Source organism: Notamacropus eugenii, chromosome 2 (genome assembly GCF_028372415.1).
Source record: "Notamacropus eugenii isolate mMacEug1 chromosome 2, mMacEug1.pri_v2, whole genome shotgun sequence".
Taxonomy (NCBI): Eukaryota; Metazoa; Chordata; class Mammalia; order Diprotodontia; family Macropodidae; genus Notamacropus; species Notamacropus eugenii.
Genome location: NC_092873.1, coordinates 307,897,594 through 307,924,096, shown reverse-complemented (window position 1 = coordinate 307,924,096; position 26,503 = coordinate 307,897,594). Strand labels below are relative to the sequence as shown.

General features: G+C 40.0%; 1 protein-coding gene across 5 annotated transcripts in view; it reads right to left on the bottom strand.

Annotated features, from left to right (window-relative positions):
• RFFL (ring finger and FYVE like domain containing E3 ubiquitin protein ligase) overlaps nt 1–26,503 on the bottom strand; it is a 63,986-nt gene that overhangs the window by 22,212 nt on the left and 15,271 nt on the right. Inside the window, exon 1 of one of the 5 annotated variants that reach the window (XM_072644938.1) lies at nt 24,150–24,402. The exons of 1 other annotated variant lie outside the window; for it this stretch is intronic. In XM_072644938.1, the coding sequence (XP_072501039.1) occupies nt 24,150–24,321 (172 nt within the window). In that variant the 5' untranslated portion in view covers nt 24,322–24,402. Of the gene's footprint in view, nt 1–15,613; nt 15,780–18,958; nt 18,982–24,136; nt 24,403–26,503 lie in introns of those variants that run through there. 3 more of the 5 variants (XM_072644940.1, XM_072644941.1, XM_072644939.1) reach the window with 3 other exon arrangements.

The following is a 26,503-nucleotide window of genomic DNA, read 5'->3' as shown; positions in this document are numbered from 1 at the left end:
CCAATTGTTTTTGTATTAAACAACTCTTAAAAAAAATTGTTTAAATTCTACTATTTAGGCCAGTCTAATGTTAAAACAGCATAAATAGAGTAAAAAGGGCCTGAAAGGCTAGAGTTAACATGAATGAATGAATGAATGAATGAATGAATGAGAATTCATCATTTATTTATTTTTTTGTTTATTTATTATTGTTTCCTTATTATGTGCCAAGAACTGTACTGAGGACACAAATACAGAAAGGCAGTGCCTGTCCCACAAGGGTTTAATAAGGAAGACGATTGATAGAAGGGCTTGGTGACCAGAGATGGGAGTCTTGGAATGGGGAATCCCAGGAATAGAGTAGAGCAAAAGGGCAATTAATTGACGTGACCTTGACAGGCACAGTAAATAGAAAACTAGGAGCCAAGGGAAACAGTAAAATATGAAAAACCAAAGCAAGGAAAGGTGATGAGAGGTATGGGGTGAGGATGGGGAGAAACGGTGCCTCTGGCTGAAGATCTGCAGGATATTTCAGAGTTAGATTTAAATCCTAAATCCATAGTGAGTACATAGGTAGAGACGATGATCACTGCTACTGCGTGTGGTTCTCTTATCCATCCAGATCTAATTATGGTTACCAGGTTTAGGGACAGAAAGGAATTTCCTGGTTGCTCCTCTTCGCAAACAAAATGATACTAGCTAACATTTATACACTGCTTACTATGGGCTGAGTGCTTTACAGATATTATCTCATTTGGTCCTCACAACAACCCTACAACATAGGTCTATTATTATTCCCACTTTACAGATAAGGAAATGTAGGCAAACGGAGCTTAAGGGACTTTTGCCCAGTGTCATAAAGCTAGCGAGCACCTGCAGCCACATCTGAACTCAGGACTTCCTGCATACTCAATACACCACACCATCCAGCTGCCCCTACTTGAACCATTAATGGATCAAGAATGACACATTTAAATTACAAGATGGAGTCTGAAATCCTGGGTTCCACTTTCATGGAAGCAGAATAGGATCCAGGAAACCTGACCACTTCTTATGGGTTCTGCCAATAATTAATGATGTGACCTTGGACAAGTCACTTCTGAGTGATCTACCTGGCCTCAATTTCTCTATCTAGAAAATATGGCTGTTAGACTTCATCTCTACTTCATCTCTGTTTTTTAAAAACAGGAGTGCTATTCTAAACCAATCAAGAATCAAAGGAGAGCAAAAAGACCCAGAAGGAATTCAGAAGGGACCTTCTTCAAGGCTAAAAGGTCAAGATCCATCTCTGTTGTTTTCCATCTCAATGCTTTCCATGCTGTGACTGGACCTTAGCAGCGTGGAAAGAAGCTCCAGAAACAGTAGGTGACACCAGCTACCTAGCTTGAGAACTTAAGTATGATACATGGTGTTTTAAATATCTAAATTTGGGAGTTTACTTATATTTCAAAACAAGAAAATTTAATCAGGACACAACAATGCCCCTGAACCTGTTTGACTTGAAAGGGAATTTTAAAAGTGGCCAACAGAATTGGCCAGTAAACCTGACTAAGTTATCCACCTTGGCCAGGAAGATTTAAAATGCAACAACAAGGAGGAGAGTAAAAATGGCATTGCTACCGTGGGGACAAATAAGAAAATGACACTGTAAATCATGAAAGAACTAGCTGGTTTAACTTACTGGATTCTAGGCAATGAAACATGTTCTTTGTGATGCTGAGATGATTTCAAAGATATTTATTTTAGAACATAAAATACAGAGCACCTTAGTCATAAAGGAGACAAGTGCACAGGGCAGAATGCCAGATCCAAAGGTCTGAAATAGTGTAAACCACACCACCGCAGTGGTGCAGGGGCAGGGCATAAAACAAGGGACATTTCAAAAGGTTGGTTCTCGATGCTAAAAGCACTTAGGAGGTTTTAAATTGTAATAGACATTCCATCCTCAAAGACAGCCTGAATTGCAGTGCACAGATACAGCTAGGGAATGCACAAATAATTCTTGCTTACATGCAAGTTTCATTTTATGCCAAAGAACAAGGTGAGAAAATAGTAGCCAAAGGGCCTAAATATTTTCTACTTTTCAAGAATAATATTGGGGTAATGACTCCTCCAGCTCCTCCTGATAGGCTCAGCAGCACACACCAAAGAAAAGAATCCCCAGATCTGGGAGGCAATGGACCCTTTGCAAAATTTACCTTACAGGCCTTGGATTTAAACTTGTATTACTGATTGTTCAACTAACTATGCCACTAATTCTTCTATGACTTATGATGAGTAATAGTAAAACCCTAGTTTAACGTTAGAGTCTTAAAACTACTGACATTTCGAAAGCAAGTCTGTTTCTCAATGGTATTCCAAACCTGTTTCAAGTAGCGATTCTCACTCTCAATATCTCAACTACAGTTCTGTGACCTGCCCCATTTGGTTAACAATAATAAGAGGTCAATAACCTAAATTTATGTTTAAACCCCACCCAACCCCCCCCCACCACAATTGCTTTATATAGTTTGTTCAGTGTTACAGCCACCATGAAACCCTTGAAAAGTCTGATACTGAAAAATATCCCTCCGTTACGTTACAAAAACAATTTTCAACAAGAAGAATCACATGGTTTTTAAGTTCTTAAAGTAACAGCAGAGGCAACAAGCAGTCAGGAAGGCCTAGGTTCCAGTCCTGCCTTTTGTACTGACCTGCCCAGCCTAGGGGTAACTGAGGCAAGCCCTTAAATGCTCAGCACCCTGAGCAAGATTATCAATTGCACCACAGAATTTATCACTAGGAACTCTGTACAAAGATGGAACCACAGATCCATTTGCAAAAAGAGTAGCATAAAATGTCAATGTTGGTCTTAGCCATATTGTTCCAGTAGCAGCTAGGATTTAAAACTATCCAATACAGCCAAAGCATGGCACTGGAAATAGAAGGGCAAAAAGGAGGAGCTGACATTCTAGCTGGGGAGATAACACATAGGTACATATAGTATGTGGGTATAAAGTATCTACAAAATAATCCAAGGTTATTTGGGGGGCAAGGGAGGAGGGTACAGTTTCCAATGGAGTCATTGTAAGGAATTCCTGTGTCTGGCAGGCAGCATATGAATAAAACTGAAAAAATGCATTTTTGGGGGGAGTAGAGTCCATATACAGGAATCATTCTGGGTTGTAAATATTATTGGAAATTCCCTTGTTCCATCTAGTTCATGGCATATCTGCCAGAGATAGTTTTAATAAAAAATAATCCTGATCAATAAAATTGTGCCAAAATATTGCCCTTGGGTCTGATAAATGATATGGAGGTTTCCAATCAGGGTAGGATTCAGAATAGCTAACAGACTGAACACGGCAGAAGAGAAGTCCACACTTTCAATTCTAGCCTTAGTCATTCCTGCCCCAGGGACTAACTCAGTCAGGAAAGAGCAGTTCAAAGAGAAGTCAACAAATAATACAAATACCAAGAATAAACAGACCTGTAGCTTAAATAGCTGGCAAAGTCTATTAAGAATGAAAAGGGTCCAGATCCAACCTGTTGGGCAAGAAGGGTAGGAGGTTATATTTTCTACTATCTACTGAAATGTTCCTCAAACATAAAACACTCCCTGTCTCCTGATTCCAGGCATTTTTCCTCACCCTTCTCTACACCTGGAACTCTCTTCTCTCCTGAGATTTTAGCAGAACTTGAAGGAAGCCCCATCTTCCCCTCCAGATTTCCCATTTCCTTCCAGTCTCATCTCTCTCTGCTCCTGAAGCTTAGAAAGAGGGACAGAGAACAGCCAAATTCCAGGAAACGCCCAGAACCATCCCCACCAGTCTCCACTTCCTGGTTTCCCTAGCTTCCTTCAAGGCCTAGCTAAAGTCCACCTGCTGCAAGAAACCTTATCTTAGTGCCTTCTCTGTGTCAATGATCTCCAATCTACCCTCCATACACGTTTTCTGTACAGCTGTGCATGTTGTCTGCCCAATCAGCTATGTGCTCCTTGAGGGATCTTTCCTTGGATTGTTAAGCACAGTGCCTGTTCTGCAGTCAGTACTTAATAAATGCCCTTTGTCATGACATGGAACTATATACCAGTTTTCTAGGACTTCCTTACTGGGTCTGGTCAACAAGTCAGGGCTAAACATATAGCAGACCCGGAATAAATACTAAAACAGGCTGACCATTACTCTAGAAACCTTTACTTGATTTTGATGCCCAAATTCTGAAGTCCATACTTTTGTTTTTGTTCTTTGGCTATCCACAACCATTTAACACACTCCCCAAGTCACAGAGTTTGATGATTTAACTCCATAGAACTGAAGTAGTTTTGACACTCAAACTTAAGTCTCTTTCTTGTTTTACTGTCAGCCCTGAACGCTACACTGTACAAAAAATAAAAAACCAACCAAACCAACCCAGAAATACCATCATCACCAAATTTAAGAGGAAAGGTCAAAAAATGACTACAGCAGTTTCATCACTTTCTTTCACTGGCTCAATATTGGCTGAAGGTGTCTGTGCCAACCATGCCACTAGTTTATGCACATGATCATAGTCTAGCCTACAACCAGAAATCAGTCCCTACCCTCTGGGTTCTTAGACCTGTTTACTCCCTGTCACTGGCAAATCATCCTAACCTGCACAGATCAGGGATTCCTGCCATCTGCCATCAGCTTTTGATATGATCTTCATTGGGTCAAGGACCTCAGTCTACCTACTCTTGATCAAGTAATTAGGATAGGAACTTTTTACTAATACAAAGTTCACCAATATAAAATGGTCAGGAGAAAAATAAAATAAATACAGCAAAGCAAGATGTTTAGAGATAAGGTACCAGAGACCTTAACATTTATCTCAGTAGCCTTCCACAAGTCTCCCAATTTGTCCAACACCCTCCTCCTCAAAGCTTCTCTTCCCCTTCCCCCAACCAACACTGTTGGACAATTGTGACCTCCCTACTTCTGTACATCAATGGAGCAGGTCTCTCATCCAACCAGGATAGAAGCAATGTTCTATAAACTGAATATAAATATCTATGTACCTTATAGCATTAACATCTCATTAACTATAACAAAGGCTTTGAAATATACTTCATTAAAATAATTTGCTCCCAAAATTACAATGTGAAAGAGTGGGTTCTTTGCAACATAGCAGAAAAATAGGTGCTCTAGCAACCTAGAAATCTAGAGAGGGTTTGTAGAAATATACTGTCATTTGGAATGGTGCAAAGAATTCAAGGCCTCATTTCTGTACCTGAAAAATGGGGATGGGGAAGGGAGAAACGGGCCTAGGGGACCTCAGAAATGACTTCCTGCCTTAGATCTATACTCCATGACCCTCTTTTAATCCCATAAGCATTATTAAGGGGCTGTCACGTGCTAAGTGCCATGGATAAAAAGACAAAACCCCTCACTTACCTCAAGGAATTTACAGTCTGTTAGGGGCATAAGAAAACAGACAAATAAATACAAACTATGTGCAAAGTAAGCACAAAGTTATTTTCAAGAGAAAGGCACTTACCACTTGGGAAGGACCTCAGGTTGGAGGCCTGAATCACTAGCCACCTGAAGAAAGAACTCAATGAGAAGGAGGTCAAGAGGGGGTGCGCATTCCATGGCAAAGGCAAAGAACACTAGACATAGAATGCCATGAATGGGAACAGTAAATGGACCACCAGTCTATAAGGAACAAGGTGTATGAGGTAGTTTAAACAGTAAAGGACTTTAAGAGACAGAGATTTGGTTTGTTTTGATCCTAGAGTTAAGCAGAAGCCACTAGACAGGCAAATGAAAAGGTTAGACCTTTTCTTTAGGTATATATACCAATTTAGTAGCTTAAGAGTTGGTCCTCTAACCTCCAAGTCTCATTATCAATATAAGAAAACAAGTTTCCCAAACAGGTTCAACTGCAATCAATCTATTTGCAGCCTTGGCTGAGGATGAAACAAGCAGCCAGTGTCTGACAACATTTATACTACTTCAAGTCCTCATCAGTCCCAAATACTATAACCATCACATCAAAACTTGGTGCCAGACAATCTTCCAAGGACTTTTGCATGGGGGAACATCAGTTAAGTTCCGCAAGTGTGTCCAAACACACACCAATTTGTGTAAAGAATTCTTGAAAGAAAACATAAGTCCTAACTAAAAGACCCATATGAAAAGTTAGAATTGTAAAGAATTTGTTCCCTCCAATGTTACCTAGAATTCCCTACTGCTGTTACAAACTACACAGCCCAGCAGAGATTGTCTTCCCTAAAGCCATAGGCTCAACTGGTCAAAGGATTCATTTTACAATACATATGGATATAATATGCTGTAATAGCTAGTGGGGAAAAAATTAACCCTTTGAAAAGAGAAAGGCCTGGACTTAAATGGGTGGAGTCAAACCCACACAAACCTTTGCTCCACACTTGAAAGAACACAGGACTTCTGTAAATTCAGCTCCAGTATAGTACTTTCTACTCTCAGCTACCCCAAGCTTTAAACTCAAGCTTACAAAGTACAGTGGAAGACCAGAATATCCTGTTTACACTCAACTTCCTGTTCTGTACAGTGTGGTCTCTTTCTACTGTTGCTCCCTAAGCCAACAAAAAACTGAGCATGAGGAAGTGGACAACAAACACATAACCTTTCTCATATGCTATCACAACTAATTTACAACTCACTTTACAGAACAATCTCTTAATGCCTGATGTTAACAAGACCTAACAATTAGGTACCTGACCCTTTCTTACATATGTTATCTCCTCTGATCTTCCTGACATCTAGTTAGGTACAGAAGAGAACAAGATGAATAACCCTCACAAAGCAGTGGGTTGACTAAAATTGGTCTTGAGTAAAGGCCACCTATAAGATAATCCAAAATCTCAAAGAAGTTTCCTAGACCACAGCACCCATACTTTTGTGGCAACATCCAACTTCGACTAACCTCAATACTTACTCTATAAATACTGATAATACCCAAGTGGTAGAAACAAAGCGGAAGCAATTTATAATGTGTATGTATATGCATACATATGTAGATATGGACATAGATATGTATACACACATATATAATTTATAAAGTCAGGCTGGGAAAAGTAAACAAGAAAATTCTGCAAAGTTTAGATAATTGCTTATTGGCTACTTTGAAAATGAATTGATTTGGGACAGTCTATTACACAAAAGATTGATCACAGATAGGGAAAGATCATGTAACTGATTTCTACAATGGAGGAGTGCTAACAGAAAAAAAACTACCAAAAGATTCCCTCACCCTTACACAAAACTCAAAGAGATCGCTTTCTAGCACCACATGGCATAATTAAGGCAACTGATCTTCAGCCTTGGAACTCAAGTGCTCTATAAACAACCTTTAAGACTAACATATTCAGGGATGAATACAAGTCCTGGGCAAAAAAAAGAAATGAATCAATTCTAAGCCACCACATTTGGGTTTGTACAACTTTAGGGGTCTTGGGTTCAGTTTCTCTTATGCAATATGAAAGTGTTATAAAAGATGCTCTCTAAAGTCCCCACTAACTCTAAAAAATCCTATAATCCTAAATCAATTCCAATGGTTCCAGTTTCCCTACTATCTTGTATTTGTACTTTGGTGAAAACAAGGGGCCTCAAATATCATCTAATGTGAATCTACATCCTTGATCTTTCCTCAAAATAGATAAAGAGGTTTTCCTCACTATTCCTTGAAATGGATTTGAAAGCTACTTCCAACTGGAAAGCAGCAGACAAGCAAAAACTGCTTCTTAGTCTCTCTGTAATGTAATCAGAATTGTTCCCATAAGGAAGATAAGATGGCTACAGAAAATATAACCCCCAGCAACCGGTATTCCCTACCCACCAACTGCTAATGGGAAAGAATGAGGCAAAAAAGAGTGGACTAAACACAGATAAATCAATTCAAGGGAAAAAACAAAAACAAATGTAAGTAAGAGAAACCAGGAAGGCTGAGGAAAAGGCAAGATAAGAATCAGTCAGTCAAGAAGAGTTTATTAAATGCTTACTAAACCTTGACCAGGGCTAAGCGGTGGGGATACAAGGAGCTCACATTCGAATGGGGAAGACAAAAAGCAGAAAAGGTACATACAAGATATATACAGTGTGAATGGAAGGTAATTTCACAGGGAAGAGATTGGCAGTAAGGGGAGAGGAAGAGAAGCAATTATAATGGGCCAGAAACTATGCTAAGAACTTTACAAATACCTTATCTGATCCTTGCAACAACCCTGCAAGGGAGATAATGTTATCATCTTCATTTTACAAGCTGAGGAAACTGAGGCAAAGCAGTTATGACATGCCCAGGATTACACAGCTTGTAAGTATCTGAGGCTGGATCTGAACTCAGGTTTTCCTGACTCTAGGCCCAGTGCTCTGTCCATGGCCTCACCAAGCTGCCTCCTGCAAACCTCCTACAAAAGCTAAGATTTGAGGGGAAGGTAGAGTCAGGAGATAAGAGGATCATGCTTAAGGAACAGCAAGTAAGATAGTTATAACTGAACCAGAGGAGTGAGAAGTATAAGACTGGAGAAGAAAAGACCAGGTTATCAAAGGTTTTAAAAACCCAACAAAGGATTTTATAATTGATCCTGTAGGTGATTGAGAGTTAATGGAATTGATTGACTAGGAGAGTTCTTAAAAAGAAAATTTTGGCAGCTGAATGTAAGATGAACTGAAGTAGGAAGTGCTGAGTCAGGGAGATAAACTAGCAGGCTGCTGCAAAAGTCCAGGTGAGAGGTGATGAGGACCTACTGGAGGGTGGTGGTTGTGAGTGGAGAGGAAGAGACATATTTGGTGCAGAAGTGGATATGTGGGGTGAGAGTAAGTAATCAAGGATGTGTCATTAAGACCATGAGTCTAAGGGAGCAGAGAAGTTTAGAAGAGGGAAGAGTGTTTTGGTGTTTTGTTTTGATGTTTTCTTGGTTTTTGGTGGGAGAGAGATAAATTCTACTTTGCACATGTTGAATTTACAATACCTATGGGTTGGCTGGAGGGGGCAATTTACTGGAAAAGACAAGAAGAGGAAAGGGGGAAGGGAATAAGTATTTATGAAGCACCTACTATGCGCCAAATACTGTGCTAAGTGCTTTTTACTAATAGTATCTCATTTGATCCTCACAACAACCTTGGTAGTAGGCACTGTTATTATCTCCATTTTATGGTTGAGAAAATGAAGGCAAACAGATTAAATGAATTATTGCCCAGGATCACACAGCAAGTAAGTATCAGAGGTTATATTTGAACTCAGGAGTTCTTGACTCCAGACCCAGGATGGGATGGGATGGGATAAAGGCTGCTTGTGGAGGGGTTTACCCTGGCACTCTTCATGTGAGAAAGATGCAATGAAGAAAGTAAGGAAAGATTTCTCAAGTGATGTGAGATGAGGAGGGGAGGGAAGATGGAGAGCTCCACAAATAGCCTCAATTCTCAGTCAATTCAGAGGGCAAAGTCCTGAACAGAGAAGGCAGAGGGAGGGGTTGCCATAGGAGGCTTAGTTTGGAATAGTTGTGGGGGGATAAGTGTGATAGCAAATGGATTAATGAGAACTGACTAGCTACAGAATAAAGAAACAAACTCTAACCCAAGAAAAGAAAGAACCCATCAGTCTATAGAGTTACCTAGTTAGTACCCTCAATTCCCCTGAATTTGTTTTGAGACTTCCAGTCTTTCCAAATCTCCATCATCCCAGTTTACCAACTTCATCCCACCCCCAATCCCTTCTGGAGTTATTTGCCTCCCTACTCAATCTCTACACCTCAACATTCTCCATTTGAATGCTAATCTCACTAAGACCCTAATCCAGACCAAGAGCACCCAGATTTTGGCCAATCCCCAAACCTAGAAAAGAACACAATACACTTTCTCCATTCTTGCTCCAGGACTATGGAATATGAAGGCAAAGTCCACTATAAATTTATGCTTTTAACTTCAACTTACTCCACACTACTTCTTAGCAATTCCATGGCATTTTCAATAGTGGTCTTCTAATTCATCCAGCCTCCCTTCTCCCTATTCTCCCTCCTCCATTTTCAGTGTCTCCCTTTTCACTGGCTGTTATTTGGCTGCTTCAGTCTCCTTTATACCACAGGCTTTTTATAAACATGCTTTTTCCCTATTAATGTGGCCCTGTCACCACAGAACCATGGACCAGGTAAACTTTTCTGTCCTTTTCCAATGCCCATCCTTAAAGTATATCATGACTGCTCTAATTCCTCACCAACCACTCATTAAACCCTACTGAAAATATTCTCTAGAAAGTGATCAATTTATTCATCAACAGGATGGGGGTGGCTAGTGCCAGGATTTAAAGAAGATGGTGATTGTCAAATTAAAAAAAAAAAAAGCATTAATTAAGGAACTCCATAGTATTTCCCAGTGTTCTTCCAAACTCTCCTTTACCTTATTTTCCCCAAATTCTCAACCTCACCACTGCCTCTGCCACTCAGTCTCCCAAAATTATTGAGGAGATAGTGCCCAGGCACTGTGCTATCCCTGACGGGGAAAAAAAAAAAAACAAAAACCTGCTGCTCTCAAGAAGCTTAGAGGCTAGGAGGGAGGAGGGGATGTATATATAAGAAAGTTATATAAAGCAGATATAAAGAAGATACAAACTAATGCAGTTTGGGTGATCAGAAGAGACCTCCTACAACCAGGTAGCACTGGAGCTAGGCAGAAAAGAAGCAAGGGCTTCTGGGAGGCAGAGGTGAGGGAGAGAACCTAAACCAAGGCAGATAGATTAGAGATGGAACATCATGAAAGGGGAGCAGAGCAAAGGGGTAGATCTGGCTGGAACAGAAGGGGAGGATGTGAAGGGTCAATATGTATAATAAGCCTGAGGTCAGTTGGAGCCAGAAAGTGAGCACAAAGCATCTGAGGTAACAGGAAGTCACTGAAGCTTTGTTTGGGGGGGGGAGAGGGGTGATATGATCAAATCTATACAGATTTGGGGCTGCACAGAAGATGTTCTGGAAAAGGAATTGGTAAGAGGCCCCTGCCTACTATTGAGGAGATTACTGCAACAGTCCAGGTGAGAGGTCATAAGGACCTGAATGATTAGTGAGAAAGAATGCAAGAGCTTCTAATGTAGAAGCAGAATAGACAAGACTTGGCAATTAAATGGCTTATGCGGGTGAGATTTCAATTGAATATGTGACTGGTCAAGAATGTCTCTGTGGTTGTGAACTTGGCTAGCTGGAAGTATGATGGTAAGGAAGCTAGAAAGAGGGGAGGGTTTAAAGAAAAGATAAGTTCTATTTTTAAATGTTTTGAGTTTGAGATGCCTTTAGGACATCCTATTGGAAATCAGACCCTAGGATTATAGGATCTAGACTTAGAGGTCTTCAACTCTAAGCTCCTCATTTTACAGATAAGGAAACTATGACTGGAGGAGGAGGGTGGGGAGGGGATATCTAGGTTAAGTGACTAGCCCTGTGTCATATAACTATAGGAACCATGTGAGGTAGGATTTGGATGCAAATCTTTTTGACTCCAAGTATAGTGACATGTAAAGGTAGCTGATAATGTAGGCCTAAGACTACAATGTAGGCTGGATATATACAGATGTGGAGGTCACGCGCAGAAAGATCATAAGGGGGAGCTGACGAACTCACCAAGGAATAAAGTATATAGAGTGAGAAGGAAGAGGCTGGGATATATAGTTGATAATTCAGCAAAGGAGACTGACAGATAGGTAGTAGCTAGACAGGTAGAAGAACTAGGAGAGACCAGAACTATAAAAAGCCCTGGAAAAGACAATGGTCAAGGAGGAGGGGGTAGTCAACAATGTCAAATGCTACAGAGATCTTGGTCAAGGAGAACAAGAATTGAGAAAGGGCTACTGGATTCAGCAATCGTAGAGAGAGCAGCCTCAGGTTGGTCAGAAGCTGAACTAGAAGGGTTTGAGAAATGAATGGGAGATAAGAAAATGGGGGCATTGGGAGAATAGATAAGCTTTTTGGTAGGAGCTGAACTGTGAAAGGGACGATATATAGTATGATAGCTTAAGAGGATGGTAGGATCAAGTGAAGGTTTTAAGGATGAGAGAGATCTAAGCATATCATTAAATAGATTGAAAGGAGACCCTGGATAAAGGCAAACTAAAAATTAGGAAGTAGAAGGGATGGTCCAAGGGGACAGCTCCCAGAGAAGACAGGACATCGGATGAAAGAAAAGATGTTGGTATTGGCAAGGAAAAGGGCCACTTTTTCTTACAAGACTGAAGAAGGTTAGGGATGATGGTGAGTTAAATGTAAATCTGGACAGAACAGGGAGCTTACAACAGACAATCTCAATGTTCAAAGTCAAATATGAATGAAAGCCCTCTGCTGAGAGGAAGGGGGAAAAGGATGGTACAGGTGACTTGAGGAATGAAGAGAAGGATCAGTGGTCTTCTCATTGATAAACCAAAGTCTTTTCTCAATCTTCATTTATCATAAGTGGTGCAGTGTATAGGGTGATGGACCTGGAATCAGGAAGACCTGAGTTCAAATCCAGCCTGACATGTACTAGCCGTGTGAGACCATATGCAAGTTAGCCTCAGTTTTCTCACATGTAAATGGTGAATAGTGAGAGCACCTTCTGCCCAGGGCTGTTGTCCAGATCTACAACATAATATTTGGTAAGTACTCTGCACACCTTAAAGACCCTATATAAAAGCTAGCTATTATTATTAGCTGTTATTCTTTGACCTCTGGGCAGCATTTGATACCATCTCCTCCTCTGGCTTCTATGACACTGCCCTATCCCATTTCTCTGACCTTTTTCACTGCTCCCCTTCTCTGGTTCCTTTCCTGACCCTTCGTCCTCACGTCCCCCACCCCTTATTTTAGATATGCCCTAAGGGTGTATTTGTTCTTGACCCTCTTTTTTTCTCTACAACTTTCTCTCCCTTGGTAAACTCCTGTGGAAGCCTCGCCTCCCTGATCTAAGTCTCCAGTCCCATCCTCTCACATTAAGTGCTAAGGAAACCTCCAGATCTCACTCGACATCTTTCTCCTCAATCAGTTCCTCCTAAGTCTGCTCCTTGCCCCCCATTTCCTTCCAGTCCTCTCTCTCTCACCAAGCCTTAGAGTCCCTCTCAGCAGTATTGCTTGCCTTTGCCTTCTTACAACTAGCTATACAACTTCAAGTCCTCATTACCTCTCAAAGCTCCCGAAGGCTGCAATAGTCTCTTTTCGCTAATCCACTCAATATACCACTTGGAGGTTAATTTTTCTAATACCAGCTCTGATGCTGACACTTCTGCTCCTTAAAAAAAAAAAAAAAACTTCCAGTGGTTCCCTACTGTCTATTCAAATAAAATCCAAACTTCTTAGACTGGCATTCAAGGTTTTCCATGATCCCACTCCCCCATTCTCCTTCCTACTTCCATGTATGGATCCAGTCACCCCCAAAGCTCACAAAGGACACCACTTTCAACACTCCACTATTTATCATTACCAAGCATGTCCCATGTTCTCCCACCTCCAAACCTCCAAAGCAAACTAGGTCACTAAGTGAGAGAATGTAGAGGGATTACCATAAGTACATTTTCCCAATAGTTCAAGGAGGAAATAATCAAGGCCTGGCCTCAAGTGGATGTAGTATGGGTAAAGACACAAGGAAGGAAGATAACTATGGGATATGTAGGTGGAGGTGTGGAGCAAGACTGTAAGGGATTTACGATTAGAGTTCAGGACAGAAATGAGGACTGAGTCATCTGCAGAGAGATGATGATCAAATCCACTGATAAGATCACCAAGACTGTATGAAGGGAGAGAAGAGGGGGCCCCAGGACACAATCCTGGGGTACACCTACACATAAGTGGCAGGATAGAGATGGCAAAAAGGAGAAAGAGAAGATAAACTCACCCGAGAGCTAGAAAGAGAACAATGACAGAGCAGTGCCATGAAAATCCAGAGAGGAAAGGGCACACTGAAGGAAGGGTGGGCAACAGTGGCAAATGAGGAGATCAAGAAGAACTGAAAGAAACCAACTGGATTTAGCAAAAAAGACAGCAATGTTGTTTGGCAGAAGCCCCAGTAGAAAGGACTGGAATGTGAGTGGGACTTGGGTATTTATTCTCTCCCCATTTGACCTGTAGGTAAGACCCTGTGTCAACTCTCTGTGTATCCCATCAAGAATGCCCACAGTATCTTGCACATAGTTCAAACTATGTATTTTTTGTTCAATTTAACAAGAAGAGGCTGGGGCAAGATCAAGATGCCTAAGGAAAAAATGGAGAAGTCTCAAAGCATTTGTCTATTTCTAGGCCTCCTAGAAAGTTTGTCCATTTAGGCCCCTTGGTGAACAAGTGGGCCCTATGTAACTGCTCCTTTTGATGAAATGATGAAGCAACTCCAAATTAATCCATGACAAAAAGTACTAAGCATACTTTAGCTACCATAATGTTGTTAGGTCTAGCAAAACATGCCAATGTGTTTAACGTAAAAAAAAAGACACATTAACTAAATCTATACCTCACAGCCAGAAAGGCATTCTGGAGTATTTTTAATTTCCCATCCACATGCTGATAAAACTATTAAAACTTGGCTTCAGAAAGTCCTTCAAAATCCTCACACTATGAGAGTTTTTTCTGGTAGACTTAGATTTACGTAATAACACAAGAACTTCTTACCAAAAAAAAAAAAATCCCAATGGAGGATCTCAAGGCAAAATGCCTGCCACACTCAGAGAGAGAAATATGGAAGTCACTCATATATTGTAGCAGATCATGTTTGTGTATGTGTATGTGTTTGTGTATCATGTTCTGATTTGTTATATGATTTCTTTCATTTATCTTAGTCTGACTACATAGCATGACTATAGTGAAAATATACTCAATAGGAAAGTATATGTAGAATCTATACAGAATTGTATGCAGTCGTGGGGAGGGAGGGGGGGAGTGGGGGGTAGGTGGGGGGGATAAAATCACAATTGTATGGCAGTGACTGTTAAACATTACAAAATAAAAAAAAAAATCCTCACACTAATGCTGACTGATCAGAGAGATGGTTTCATATAATGACTTCAGCATTCTCCGGAGATTCAAATTTGGAAGCTGACAGGCAAAGGTTCAAACTCATCAAATTAAGGGCTTTCCCTTTCCTTCCCTCCTCTTTCCCACCAAGGGAGAACAAAGGATAAACAACAATACAATAGTCAAAACAGAGACAAGAGTTCCAGTCCTAACTTCACCACAAATCCTTCCTGGTATCTTGAAAAAAGGACCTGGGATGTATCACAGCAAAGGCATCAGAAATATCCCTAAGGTAAACAGAAGGCAATGATGTTTCATCACATTGAGGGAAGTTCATGGAGGCCTCTGACCATAAAAGAGATAACTACTTCATTATCACACGGGTTAATTAACAAAGACTCAGGTCTCTCTACCAGTTCTGACAAAAATATCTCCTAAGACTGATCCAAGGGAAGTAGAGAATAATCATTCTCTAATTTTGGTCTATGAGGTGTTTAATTTAATTTAAACCTGAAAAGTCAAAATAGGCTGAAATTCAGAAGCCAATTAAAAGCTAAAATTAAACTTTCCTTCCTCCATGACTTCTTCAGAGAGTTGTATTATTAACTTAGAAACAGAAAGGTATGAGATACTAGGACTGATAACCTAGTAACTTTCCCTGATCCAGGATCTAGGAGCTACAAAGAAATATGCCATATTTACCTGGTTTTGCCTGTTTCAGAACACTGCCCAAGCAGAAAGCAAGCTCCCTCCAGTTCCTGCAGCTGGGGACACCAGAGCCATTTCCAGATGAGATCATCTCAGGAACCAACAGCAGCAGCTTTCAGGAAAAGTGAATGGTGCCTCCTGGGGATGTGTCTTTGGCAAGCAACACTACAACAGTGCAAACTTTACTCTGAGAAGTGCTGACTCATGCCGTGCAAAACGGTAATTTACCCAAAGCCTCTGGATGCCCTCTATGAGCAAGAGGAGATGATCTAGTTGAGTCCAACTTTTTAAAATTTAGAACCAAAAACTCTGATGAAGTCAAGTAGTCACTACTGGCAGTATTGCTTGCTCCAGCCTCACAATGTCTAGGGACACTTTTCCTGAGAGCCCCTGAGGGGAGTTTCTGAAATTCCATCTGAGAACTGCAGGGGAGTTCAACAGTGCTAGGTTACAGCAACCGTTCCATTTGTAAATTCTGATGATTTCCCAAGGAAAGGGATAAAGAAAGTTACTTTGCATCTGGGTCACTGGCCCTGGGAACTCACTTATCCATTCATCCCAGGCAAGTCAGATCATTCGGGTGAATCTGTCAATTCAAACCTGTCTCATTTCTCTTCTCTCCCCCTAGGCCTCTACTCTCCAATTTCTTTAACTACACAAAGCTTTTTATTACAGAAGTACTTCAGCTATTCTACCAGCTGCAACTTTTTCTAAAGGTTTCCAGTGAGGGAAAGAGAAACTAAATTACCTGCCACTATATTAACTGAATAAATAAGAAAAACAAGAAGATGAAAAGAATAGCCACGAAATTCAAGCAGAAGCATAAATACCCACCTTCCAAAATCATCAAGACCCCAGGGAATTTTCATTTCTTGTTTTGCTTATTTAAAATAAAACTAACTAGTTTCTCATCATCTGTTAATATTTACTAAATTCTCCAACCATGTTGGCAACTATACTGGTACCATACAAAGCACTTGAGAGAAAATCCCTGCTTTGTATAAAAGCACGTCTGGAAAGAAAACACCACAGAATACATGCATCCAGTCAGAAGCTGAGAGGGAGGGAAAGATAAAAGGAGGAGAGGGAGGGAGAAGAAGGGGAGAAAGGAGGAGGAGGAGAGGAGGGGAGAGAGAGAGAGACAGAGAGGGAGAGAGACATAGAGACAGAGAGATGAGATTTGTATTCAACTTAATTCTTTATCCCAAACTCCTTGAATTCTCTTTAATGCCATTATTTAAGTAGAGTATTTGCTAAAATTATTAAGGTTTTGTAACACATAAAATACATAATTGTTTCTTTTTATAACATCTTTCTTTACAGAAAAGGTTGTATTTAGCTTAAGAAGACTCCCTAAAGTTTGTTTGTTAATTAACAATTTTAAAATGATGAGTAGTGTGTCTACTTTAGCTGTATTTGGTGAAAACTATTATCTCACATGCCACGATGCTAAAATAGTTTTGTAGCTAAAGATAAGAAAGCCACATATCTAAATGAAAAGGGAAGAAACTGTGGGTAAAACAGCCCTCAGAGTTAAGACCACTACTTTACCAACTCCAGGGAAAACAGACTCAGGAGAAAGAAGGGTTTCATAGTAGAGAAAGTAAAATGGATCCCTCAATGGTTTGGAAACACAAAGGGTCAGATGCCAACTGTGGTGCCACACCCAAATAAACATGAATTTTACAAGAGCCATCACCTATCTATACTTTTCATTATTTAGAAACTGAGAAGATAAGGAGAACTATTAGAGCCACATAGATATTAACAAATGTGTTTCCTGAACAAAACTATGTATTATAGGAGCCTCATAGGAAATGGCCTTTAGCACCTGAATTAATCCAATCCTTCAAGAAACTAGAATGACAAAGAGTGACACTATTTGTACAAGGGGACAGGAAGCTAGATGGCACTATAGAGCACAGAGTGCTGGGCCTAGGGACAGGAATACTCATCTTCCTAAATTCAAATCCAGCCTCTGATACTTCCTGTGTGACCCTGGGTAAGTCACTTCACCCTGTTTGCCTCAGTTTCTCATCTATAAAATCCTGGAGAAGGATATGGCAAACTATTCCAGTATCTGCGCCAAGAAGACCCCAAATGGTGTCAGGAAGAATCCCACACAACTTGAAATGACTGAACAACAGTAATGTGTTCAGGCAGCCCCCATAACCTTGAGGAAGGGAGGAAGGAGACTTCATTTTTGCCAAGTAAAAAATACTGATTTTCATCCGATACATACTATTCCCACATTCCACACATTCCATTCCTTCAGGCACCAGAGACTTCATAGAAATACAGAAAGTCATTGAGTAGGAGAAAACAAAACTAAGCTTTAGACTTGAAGCAATTTGAGTACAGTATTTTAGAATTCAGACAGGTAATTTACCACCCAACAGCAATTTATAACAGGTTGTTTATTTTTCATGGGTGGTCACAACAGATGTTTAAAGTTTATATACACACACACCCATGCTGTTTTGCTCCAGAGGAAATATGTAATGCTCTTCACAGCCCACGTTCCCTTTTTTTCCTGTGTATTGTAGATTATAAACAATAAGGAGTTGTCAGAACAGAAGCAAAATACATTAGTTCTCAGTGTTATGAAATACTCCATAACTAAAGAAAACAATGAGTTTAATCTATTTGGCAATCTTTGTATGTTCACAAGAAAGAAACTATACAATCTCATATGCATAACTTGCTATTTCTAAGCTGCCTTTACTCTCCCCTAACATTCTTTCCTCATACAACGAACTCTCATTTTCTGAAATGAAATGCTACTAACTTTTAATCATTAGTGTTTGGAGATTTATGCTACTTTCAAAAAACTGAAGCGTGTCCTCCCTAGAAAGATGACATGAGATCTAATATAAAAACCCTTTTATTATGATATGCATAAATCACCAAAGTGAGACAGACAGGGGTGGAAAAAGGTAGTCCACATCTAAATCACTCCCCAGTGGCAGACATTTCCAGCAAAAAACCCTTGTGCTTTTTTCACTATAGGAGAATTAAACTGTTTTTACAAAGACTACATAAGCTAGATTTTACTTACTACAGCAAAATCCCAGAAATAAATTGTCTCTTACCCTTAACAATAGCTCAGGAATAAAAGAGTTGAATTTTATTAATTTTCTGGGTTTAAGTCATCCTTTATTAGGTGGTTCCAGAGGCAATGATCCTAAATACTATTAAATACTATCAAATGAAGCCTTGTTACTCAGAGATATTTTTGCACCTGGGATGTTGCATAATGTAATTTTTACCACTGTGCAAATTAAAAGTTCATTTAACTCTAAGTTAAATAAAACAAAGGAAAAAGAGCTTTTGACTTACAGTAACGTGCCAGTTTTACAGAAATTCAAACCTCAGGATACTTCAGCTCAAGTTATCTTAAGAGTACCCCAATGCCAACTTATCACTGCAACATCAGCAAATACAGGCTTATTGTAACCCTGGAAGCAAAGACCTGCTGTATAAAGTGGCCTCTCCTGGGATATAAAACCGGTCGCCATAACAGGGATCATTCCATCCTGGGGCCAGAAAGACTGCCAGTCCCTTTAATCTTTAAGAAGCCACTTTCACTTTCAGACACTGGACCTCAGGCAGCCTAGGGTTCCAATAGTCTACACGACTTACCGTTTTAAAAAAAGAAAGTGAAAGCTTGCCTTAGCACGTTGATAGAGTCAAGTCCACCATAATACCAGTCAACAGAATCTGATCAGTACTGAGATCCCTCCAAGTTTTGATTTTTAAAAAATTCTTTGTGATACAAAATTGCAGGAAGGTGAACAATGACCACTAGCTATCAAGATCAACATTTGAAGTTAAACACCTACCTCCAGCTAACTGCATGCTTGGCTTCGAAAATATCAGTAAGTAAAAAAAGTCAAAAAAAGAAAGGAAATTAAAAGTCCAACACTGAGAAGGACACAGTATGACCACAGGAATTAGGAATTCAGTGATTTGACCAAACTATTATACTGAACAGCTTCATCACAGAAAACTAAGCATCAGAATTCTTGGAAACCTTCAACATGAGAAATTTCCTACACAAAACTATTTCTGAGCTGCTAATTCAAAGGAGAGTTTGGGGGGGATGGTAAAGGGAGGGAAGGAATGAGAGGTAAAGGCAGGAAAATGAAGTGACAAGGCAATGTTCCATCATTCCCACTTACCCCATTAACAACTCTCAATAGAATGACTCTGGACTGCTACTCTGAAATATAGATGGAGATCATAAAGAACTGGAAATTTGATAAAACGCCTCATTTCTGGATAGCCTTCCTGCATTTTCCTGTTGTCTCCTTATACATCCACTGTTCCACCTTTATCCTATCAATTAAACCTACCTTTCCAGCTGAATTTTCACTATGATTTCCACTAAAAATACCAAACATTGAATTACTTTTACCCTATTCCTCAGCATAGTGAAACCTTTGTTGACAGCTGCCCATGTTGCATTTTGACAGGCAGTTTCTACTGAGTATGCTGGATTACCTGTTTACTCACAGTTAATCTTCAAACTGGTTTCTCTACAGGATAGGGAAATAAAAGAATAAGGCTGTACTGCATGAATAGTCCATCCAAGCAAAGTAATAGGAGAGGCAGAGAAGGCAGGAGAGATTCCAGAATCAGAACTTAACTGCACATTTCAGTAGTGCTTAAGAAAACACTCCATCTACCTATATGGCTGATGAGGAGATGAATTCCCAAAGGTCTATATACTCTCTAAAGATTACTGTGCACACACTGCTCTGTGCTCTCTCCCTGAGGTTTTTCAAGAGTTCACATCATAAAATCTGGCTTACGTTATTTATAATAAAATGGAAAAATACACTAACATACAGGAGTTCTTCAAAATACTTTCCACTTTATTTGGAAATAAACTTCAAGTTTAGTTAAACCCAAATGCATCTAACTGCGAATTCAGAAGAGTGCTTCATAACTCTTTCAAAAGTATTCATTTTCCTTTCCTCTTATAAAACAAAACCCAAATGCTCAGAAGGAACGTCCAGTCAGTGAAACCCATTTAAGTTTTAAAGCTGAGCAAAGGGAGATTTTCTTGGATCTATTCTGAAGTACTTTCAGTTTATTTGGGGATGCATTCATAGAAAGTGCTTGAGAAAATATAGAGAAAAAAGTTTACAATGTTAGAACTAATATAAAGAGCTAAACATTTCATGACAAGATTCAAGAAAAAGGTTTAATTTTTATCAATCTTATGAAGTGATTTAATGAACCTACATTTTATAGCACCTGAAATGGCCAGGAAAAAAAACAACAAAACCTCAAGATTACTTTTCTAGCCCAGATACCTAAATTCAGTTTTAAGCATTACCTGAATTCTTCCCCTCCTTGGTATCTTTATGCAAGCTACCTTGGTGCCAATTAAGCCAGAATGGAGCTGGCAGAGCCCACCCAGAATTAAGTAGTTCAATTCAGGATCCAACTAGGATCTGCTTGGAATCAAATATACACAAATTAAGACAGTAAAACTTGTGAAAGATATACTCACCAGATGAGGTACCACACATCTGAAAGACTTCTTCTGCAAATGGTTTTCTTATAAAAGTTATAGCAACTGTCACAGTAACAATTTTAACAATGAGAGGGAGGAGAACATCCGGGAACAGTTAGATAAAGGATGATTCCCACATGCTTCCCCTCTCATTGCTTTCTTAGGGGATAAATGTAAAGACAGCAAGACTTATTCCAAAGCACGACCAAGATCACAAAATAAATCAAGTTTGTGTTTTATATCTCATACTGAACCTGACTCTTCATGACAATAGAATGTCAACCTGAAAGGGATCTCCCACCCTTATCTCATCACACAAAAGCATAACGATAACACTGATTGTAAAGAGTGGATCTCTGTTTCTAGAAGGCTGGGGTGATTCAAAGCACTGCACATCCTTCCCAAGGCAATCCAGTCCTATCTCCAATTCCTGTTCACTTCTGAATCCAAGCTCACTGTCCACAGCATTGGCCAAAATAAACTGACTGAAGGACCAACATCCATCTGTCCGTTCATCTGCCTACTATATAATTTAGACAGGCATTCTTATCTGCTTGGTTTCTCCTGTGTGTATGCCTAGGCCCAACTCTTCTGAATGATTATGGATTTCACATAGCAGACTCTGCCATGTTCTATAGTTTAACACATTAGGGAATTGTGCAGTGCCTTTAAAGACCCCCAAACTTCTCCCTGAGACAAAGGCCCAGCTTTTTAACACTGATATTATTCTGCTGTCATTTATAAAGCACCTACTAAGCATTAGGAACACAGAGGAAGGCAAAAAAAAACCCATCCCTTCTTTTGAGAAGCTTAGTGATAACTTGCAAACAAAACACATATGTGGCAAACTTTCAGAAAGAAGGTACTACAATTAGGGAAGATTAGGAAAGGCTATAAGGTGGGATTTAGACTTGAAGGAAGTCAGGGATTCTAGGAGTCAAAAATGAGGAAAGAGCTGTTCATCTTCATTCTCACAAAGACTTATGACATCCCAAGGGTGATGTAGTTGCAAGCATAGGACAGTGCCAGTGAAAATATCCAGAACAGGGAGCCAGTGTCATGTTGGTAGAAGAGCAAGAGGCCAGAGTTATTGTATCAAAGACACATGGTTAGGATGTTAGGAGGAAAGAGAGGTGGGAGAAGACTGGAAAGGTAAGAAGGGGCCACAGTTATGGAAAGGTTTCAAAGTTTAAATAGAGGGTTTCATATTTGATCTTGGAGGTAATTGAGTGAAGACACAGGTGACCTTGTACTTTCTGACAGCTGACTGAAGGATGAAACTTGGGAAGAGACAAGGTTAAGAGACTAACCTTCAGAAGGCTGTTGCAATCATCTAGCTTTGAGGTGACACAGGCCTACCAAAAGGTGGCGGCAATATCAGAGGAATGAAGGGAGTACATATATATGAGACGCAATGAAGGTAGAAATGGCAGATCTTGGCAACAGACTGAATGACACACAGACTGCAAGACTGGGTATCGGGGACAACAACAGAGAAGTTAAGAAGAGGTGAAGGCTAGGAAGTAAAAATAATGAGTTTAGTTTTGGGCATGTGGACTCTAAGCTATCCATAAAACTTTCCAGTTTGGAGTGTCCAAGAAGTCCAGTGTCCAGGAAGTGTCCAGTAAGAGATTCAGGATGAGAGGTTAAAGCTGTACAAATAGATCTAGAATCATCTCCACTGAGACAACAGTTGAATCCATGGGACTTGACATCACCAAGATAAAATTATATACAGAAAAGGGCCCAGGAGAGAGCCTTAGGGAAAACCTATGGTTAAGTTGGTGTGAGCTAGACAAGGATCCAACAAAGAAGACTGAGTGGTCAGGAAGGCAGGAGGAAAGCAAAGGGGAACCAGTGTCACAAATACCAAAGGAGAAGGGAATATCAAGGAGAAGAAAGTGATCAGCAGTGTCAAAGGCTGTTAAGAGGTCAAAGAGGGATGCAAATCGAGAAAAGCTCATCAGATTCATTAGTAACTTGTTAAGCAGTTTCAGTTAAATGACAAGGTCAGAAGCCAGCTTACAGAGTTAAGACGGGAGAGAGAGGAAAGGGAGTGGAGGCATTGATTGGAGACTGCCTTCTCAAGTTTAGCCATAAAAAAGGGAAAGAGCTATTGGACAACAGCTAGTGGATGGATGGGTGGGTCAAGTTAAGGTTTTTTTTGAGGCTGGGGAAACATAGGTGTGTTTGTAAAGCAGCTGGGAAGCAGCCAGCAGGCAGGGAGAGACAAATGATTAGTGAGAGAGGAAGACAGAAAGGGCCATCAGCTGGTGATGATCCTATTCTGTGCCCCAAGACATGGATACCAGAGTCAAAGAATTAAAATGGAGTCACCCAAAGAGCAATGTAGAAGCAAATGCTGTATGTGAATAGGCTACAATACATTACTAATTAAGAACTCCATACAATAGAAGCATAGATGATCTCACCAGAAAGACATATAACCAAAATAAGACAGGACAGTCACACACAAGAGCCAGGGATAAGAGGGATGGCCTGCGTGTGCTTCATTAGTATCCATACAGTAGATCTACAAGAAGGTCCCCAAAGGGGTTGGGCATTTATCTTGCATGGGATTGACAGAACACATTTAAGAACCCCACAGAAGACATGGATGGGCTGGGAATATCCCCATGAGATTAAAGCACAAAAACAATCAGCAAAATAAGAGTCCCAAAACAGGAGCATGCATTGCAGAATGTTTTAACATCCAGTACAAGGATGTTGAGCACAAGTGGCGAAATCTGGAAGCTCTGATTTTCCCTAGTCCTTTATACAATAGGCTGTTTATTCCATACTTCTATCTCCTCCATAGTCCTACCCTGTTCCCTTCTCTAAGAAACTCCCCAATCCCACCAGATCTGGAAACCTCTGTATTTGGAACACTCCAGGCTAGAAACTTCTGGTTTCCTAGGTGACTGGTATTTCCCTGCCTGTGACCTCAAGAGTGAGAAACCAATCAGACCTTCCTGGCTAGGACCCCTCCTCACCCTATAAAAACACCTGAGCCACTCGGATCTGAGGTTGGCCATGACACTGTAGCTGATTCAGGAGCTGTCCTGACCCAAGAGCTGCCTGAGTTGCCTCGAAGTATAGACCTCTCAAGAGTCCATTGTGGATTCCTTCTTTCAGCTATGACTTGAACAGCATTCTGCCTGAGGTTCTCTGGTGACATCCCTGGTGGTATCCCTTCCCAATCTCACTTCTGAAGTGTTAGCCACCCCAGTGTGAGGAGGGGTTTGGTGAGTTAACCCAAGTTTGGAGGTGTCAGTCCCATACCCATTGTGAGGGGGTTAAAGGGCTGCCCTAGTTTGGAGGTGTCAGTCCTGACCCCACTGAGGGCATCATTAGGCTGTCCTGGCATCTTTTTCTTGTCTCTACTTCCTACTTCCTTTGGTGTCTCCAATTAGGTCAGTTGGACTTCCTTTTTGGGCTTTCCCATAAATATGACAAACAAAAGGGCCTGTTGGTTTCGGCGTTAAACTCACTCATCTAATTATTCTATGAGGCCATTTTAATACTAGCAATGGACTAGACAGTAAATTATGTCATCTGGAAGATTTTTTAGATTTTAGCATTCTGAGATAATACAGATCCATGTAACAGATTCACTCAAGAAACTTTGGAATTAAGAAACTACGGAATTAAGAAACTACCATGAAACATGATACTTCAATAATAATACAATGAAATACATAATGACTATGATAATTTTAAAAGTATTTATTTGTATACAGATTGGCCTATCTATAACAGCATGTTTAATGTAATTAAATGGAACCAAGTCTTTAAAAGGCCACCCTGACAAATAACTATCACACATCCCGATGAAAACTCTAAAGTGCATTAAAATGCTAACCAAATATAAGATACTTTTTAGTAAACATCCTCTACAAAATTTGCTCAGATTTTTTTTTTACAGAAACAATCCTTCCCTCAATTCAAATCAGAAAACGCAGTTTCATCCAGAAGAAATATCACCTGGAAAAACAAACTAGAGTAAAGTAAGGTGAGCAGAATAAATTCATATGAACATATGAAATATTAATATCAAATAGCAAATTTCAATATATCTGGATCCAGGATAATTAAATTTTCCCAATTAAACCCTCAAAATATTCTTTTAAAAAAATCACTATCAGGCTTCCTGTTGTATGATAGTTCACAATGACTAAATAAAAACTACAAAGAACAATCTAACACACTGTTATACTCAGCAGATACTTAACTGACCTAACATGAAAAAAAGCATCAGAGTATATACAAAATACTTAACTTTTTTTAAAAAGATTTTGTCCTAGAGAAGTTTATTTTCCTGACAATTCACTGCAATAAGCCCTGGACTAGGTGCTAGAGATTCAATGATAAAATGAAAAACATTCAAGTTAGTTTGATCTGTTCAATCAACTCATGCAGAATGTTGTTTTCTCCAGTATCTACGTTTTCTAACTAACCAGACAAGACAACCCCGGGCCTTTCTTGGAATCAGAAACATAAACTATTTCCCAAAGTGTTAGGTCATGCTTGTGCAAATGGCCTCGAGAGAGAGAGAGTCATTTAGACAGCTGTGCAACGAGCCACACAAGCGGCCTTTTCCACGACTGGCGCTTTCCAACAATCGAAACTTTCTCTAGTCCAAAGTGCAGACACAGGCAGCAGTGTTTCTCTGCAAACATCCAAACAGTTTCATTATTGTTCAACCACAAAAATAACAACTCCAATAATCTATCAAGTTTGACATTTCATCTAGCTATGCAATTAACCCAAGATGCCAAGCGTGCGAAGTGAAAGTCTTTTCTGCTCCAAATCAGCAAACTCGGTCCACATTATAAAAACACTAACTAAGACAGCACCTTCTCAGCCCCTTTGTTATTCTTCACAACCCTTCTTCAAAGGAAGCCTGAGACAAACTTTCCACAACATAATCCTCAGAAATGCCACTTTGAAGAATTCTACCACCCACTCCTTTGGTGCCTCAATGCAGGCTAGGGTGTAGAAATACAGACCAAGAGGATGGAAAACTGACTGAGAGTGAACCAAAGAGGTGAGCATACACAGTCTTCAATGCAGAACCCAGATCAAACAGGGCCACCAATGAGTGTTTATATTTAGAAGACTTACAAGAGCCCAGTCACTGACTCCAGGGCAAATGAGTCATGTCAAGGGTGGTTCTAATCTGTTGATTTCAGTAGTAGAATATGAAGTGATCTACCCTAAAGCTCTCCTCCTTTCTCAGCCTGTACACATTGCTTCACTTCAGATATCTTAAGGAAAGAAGTTCCCAGGATCCTGGACAATGCCTACCTGGTGACATCCCTGGTGGTATCCTTTCCCAGTCCCATTATGTAAACCATCCA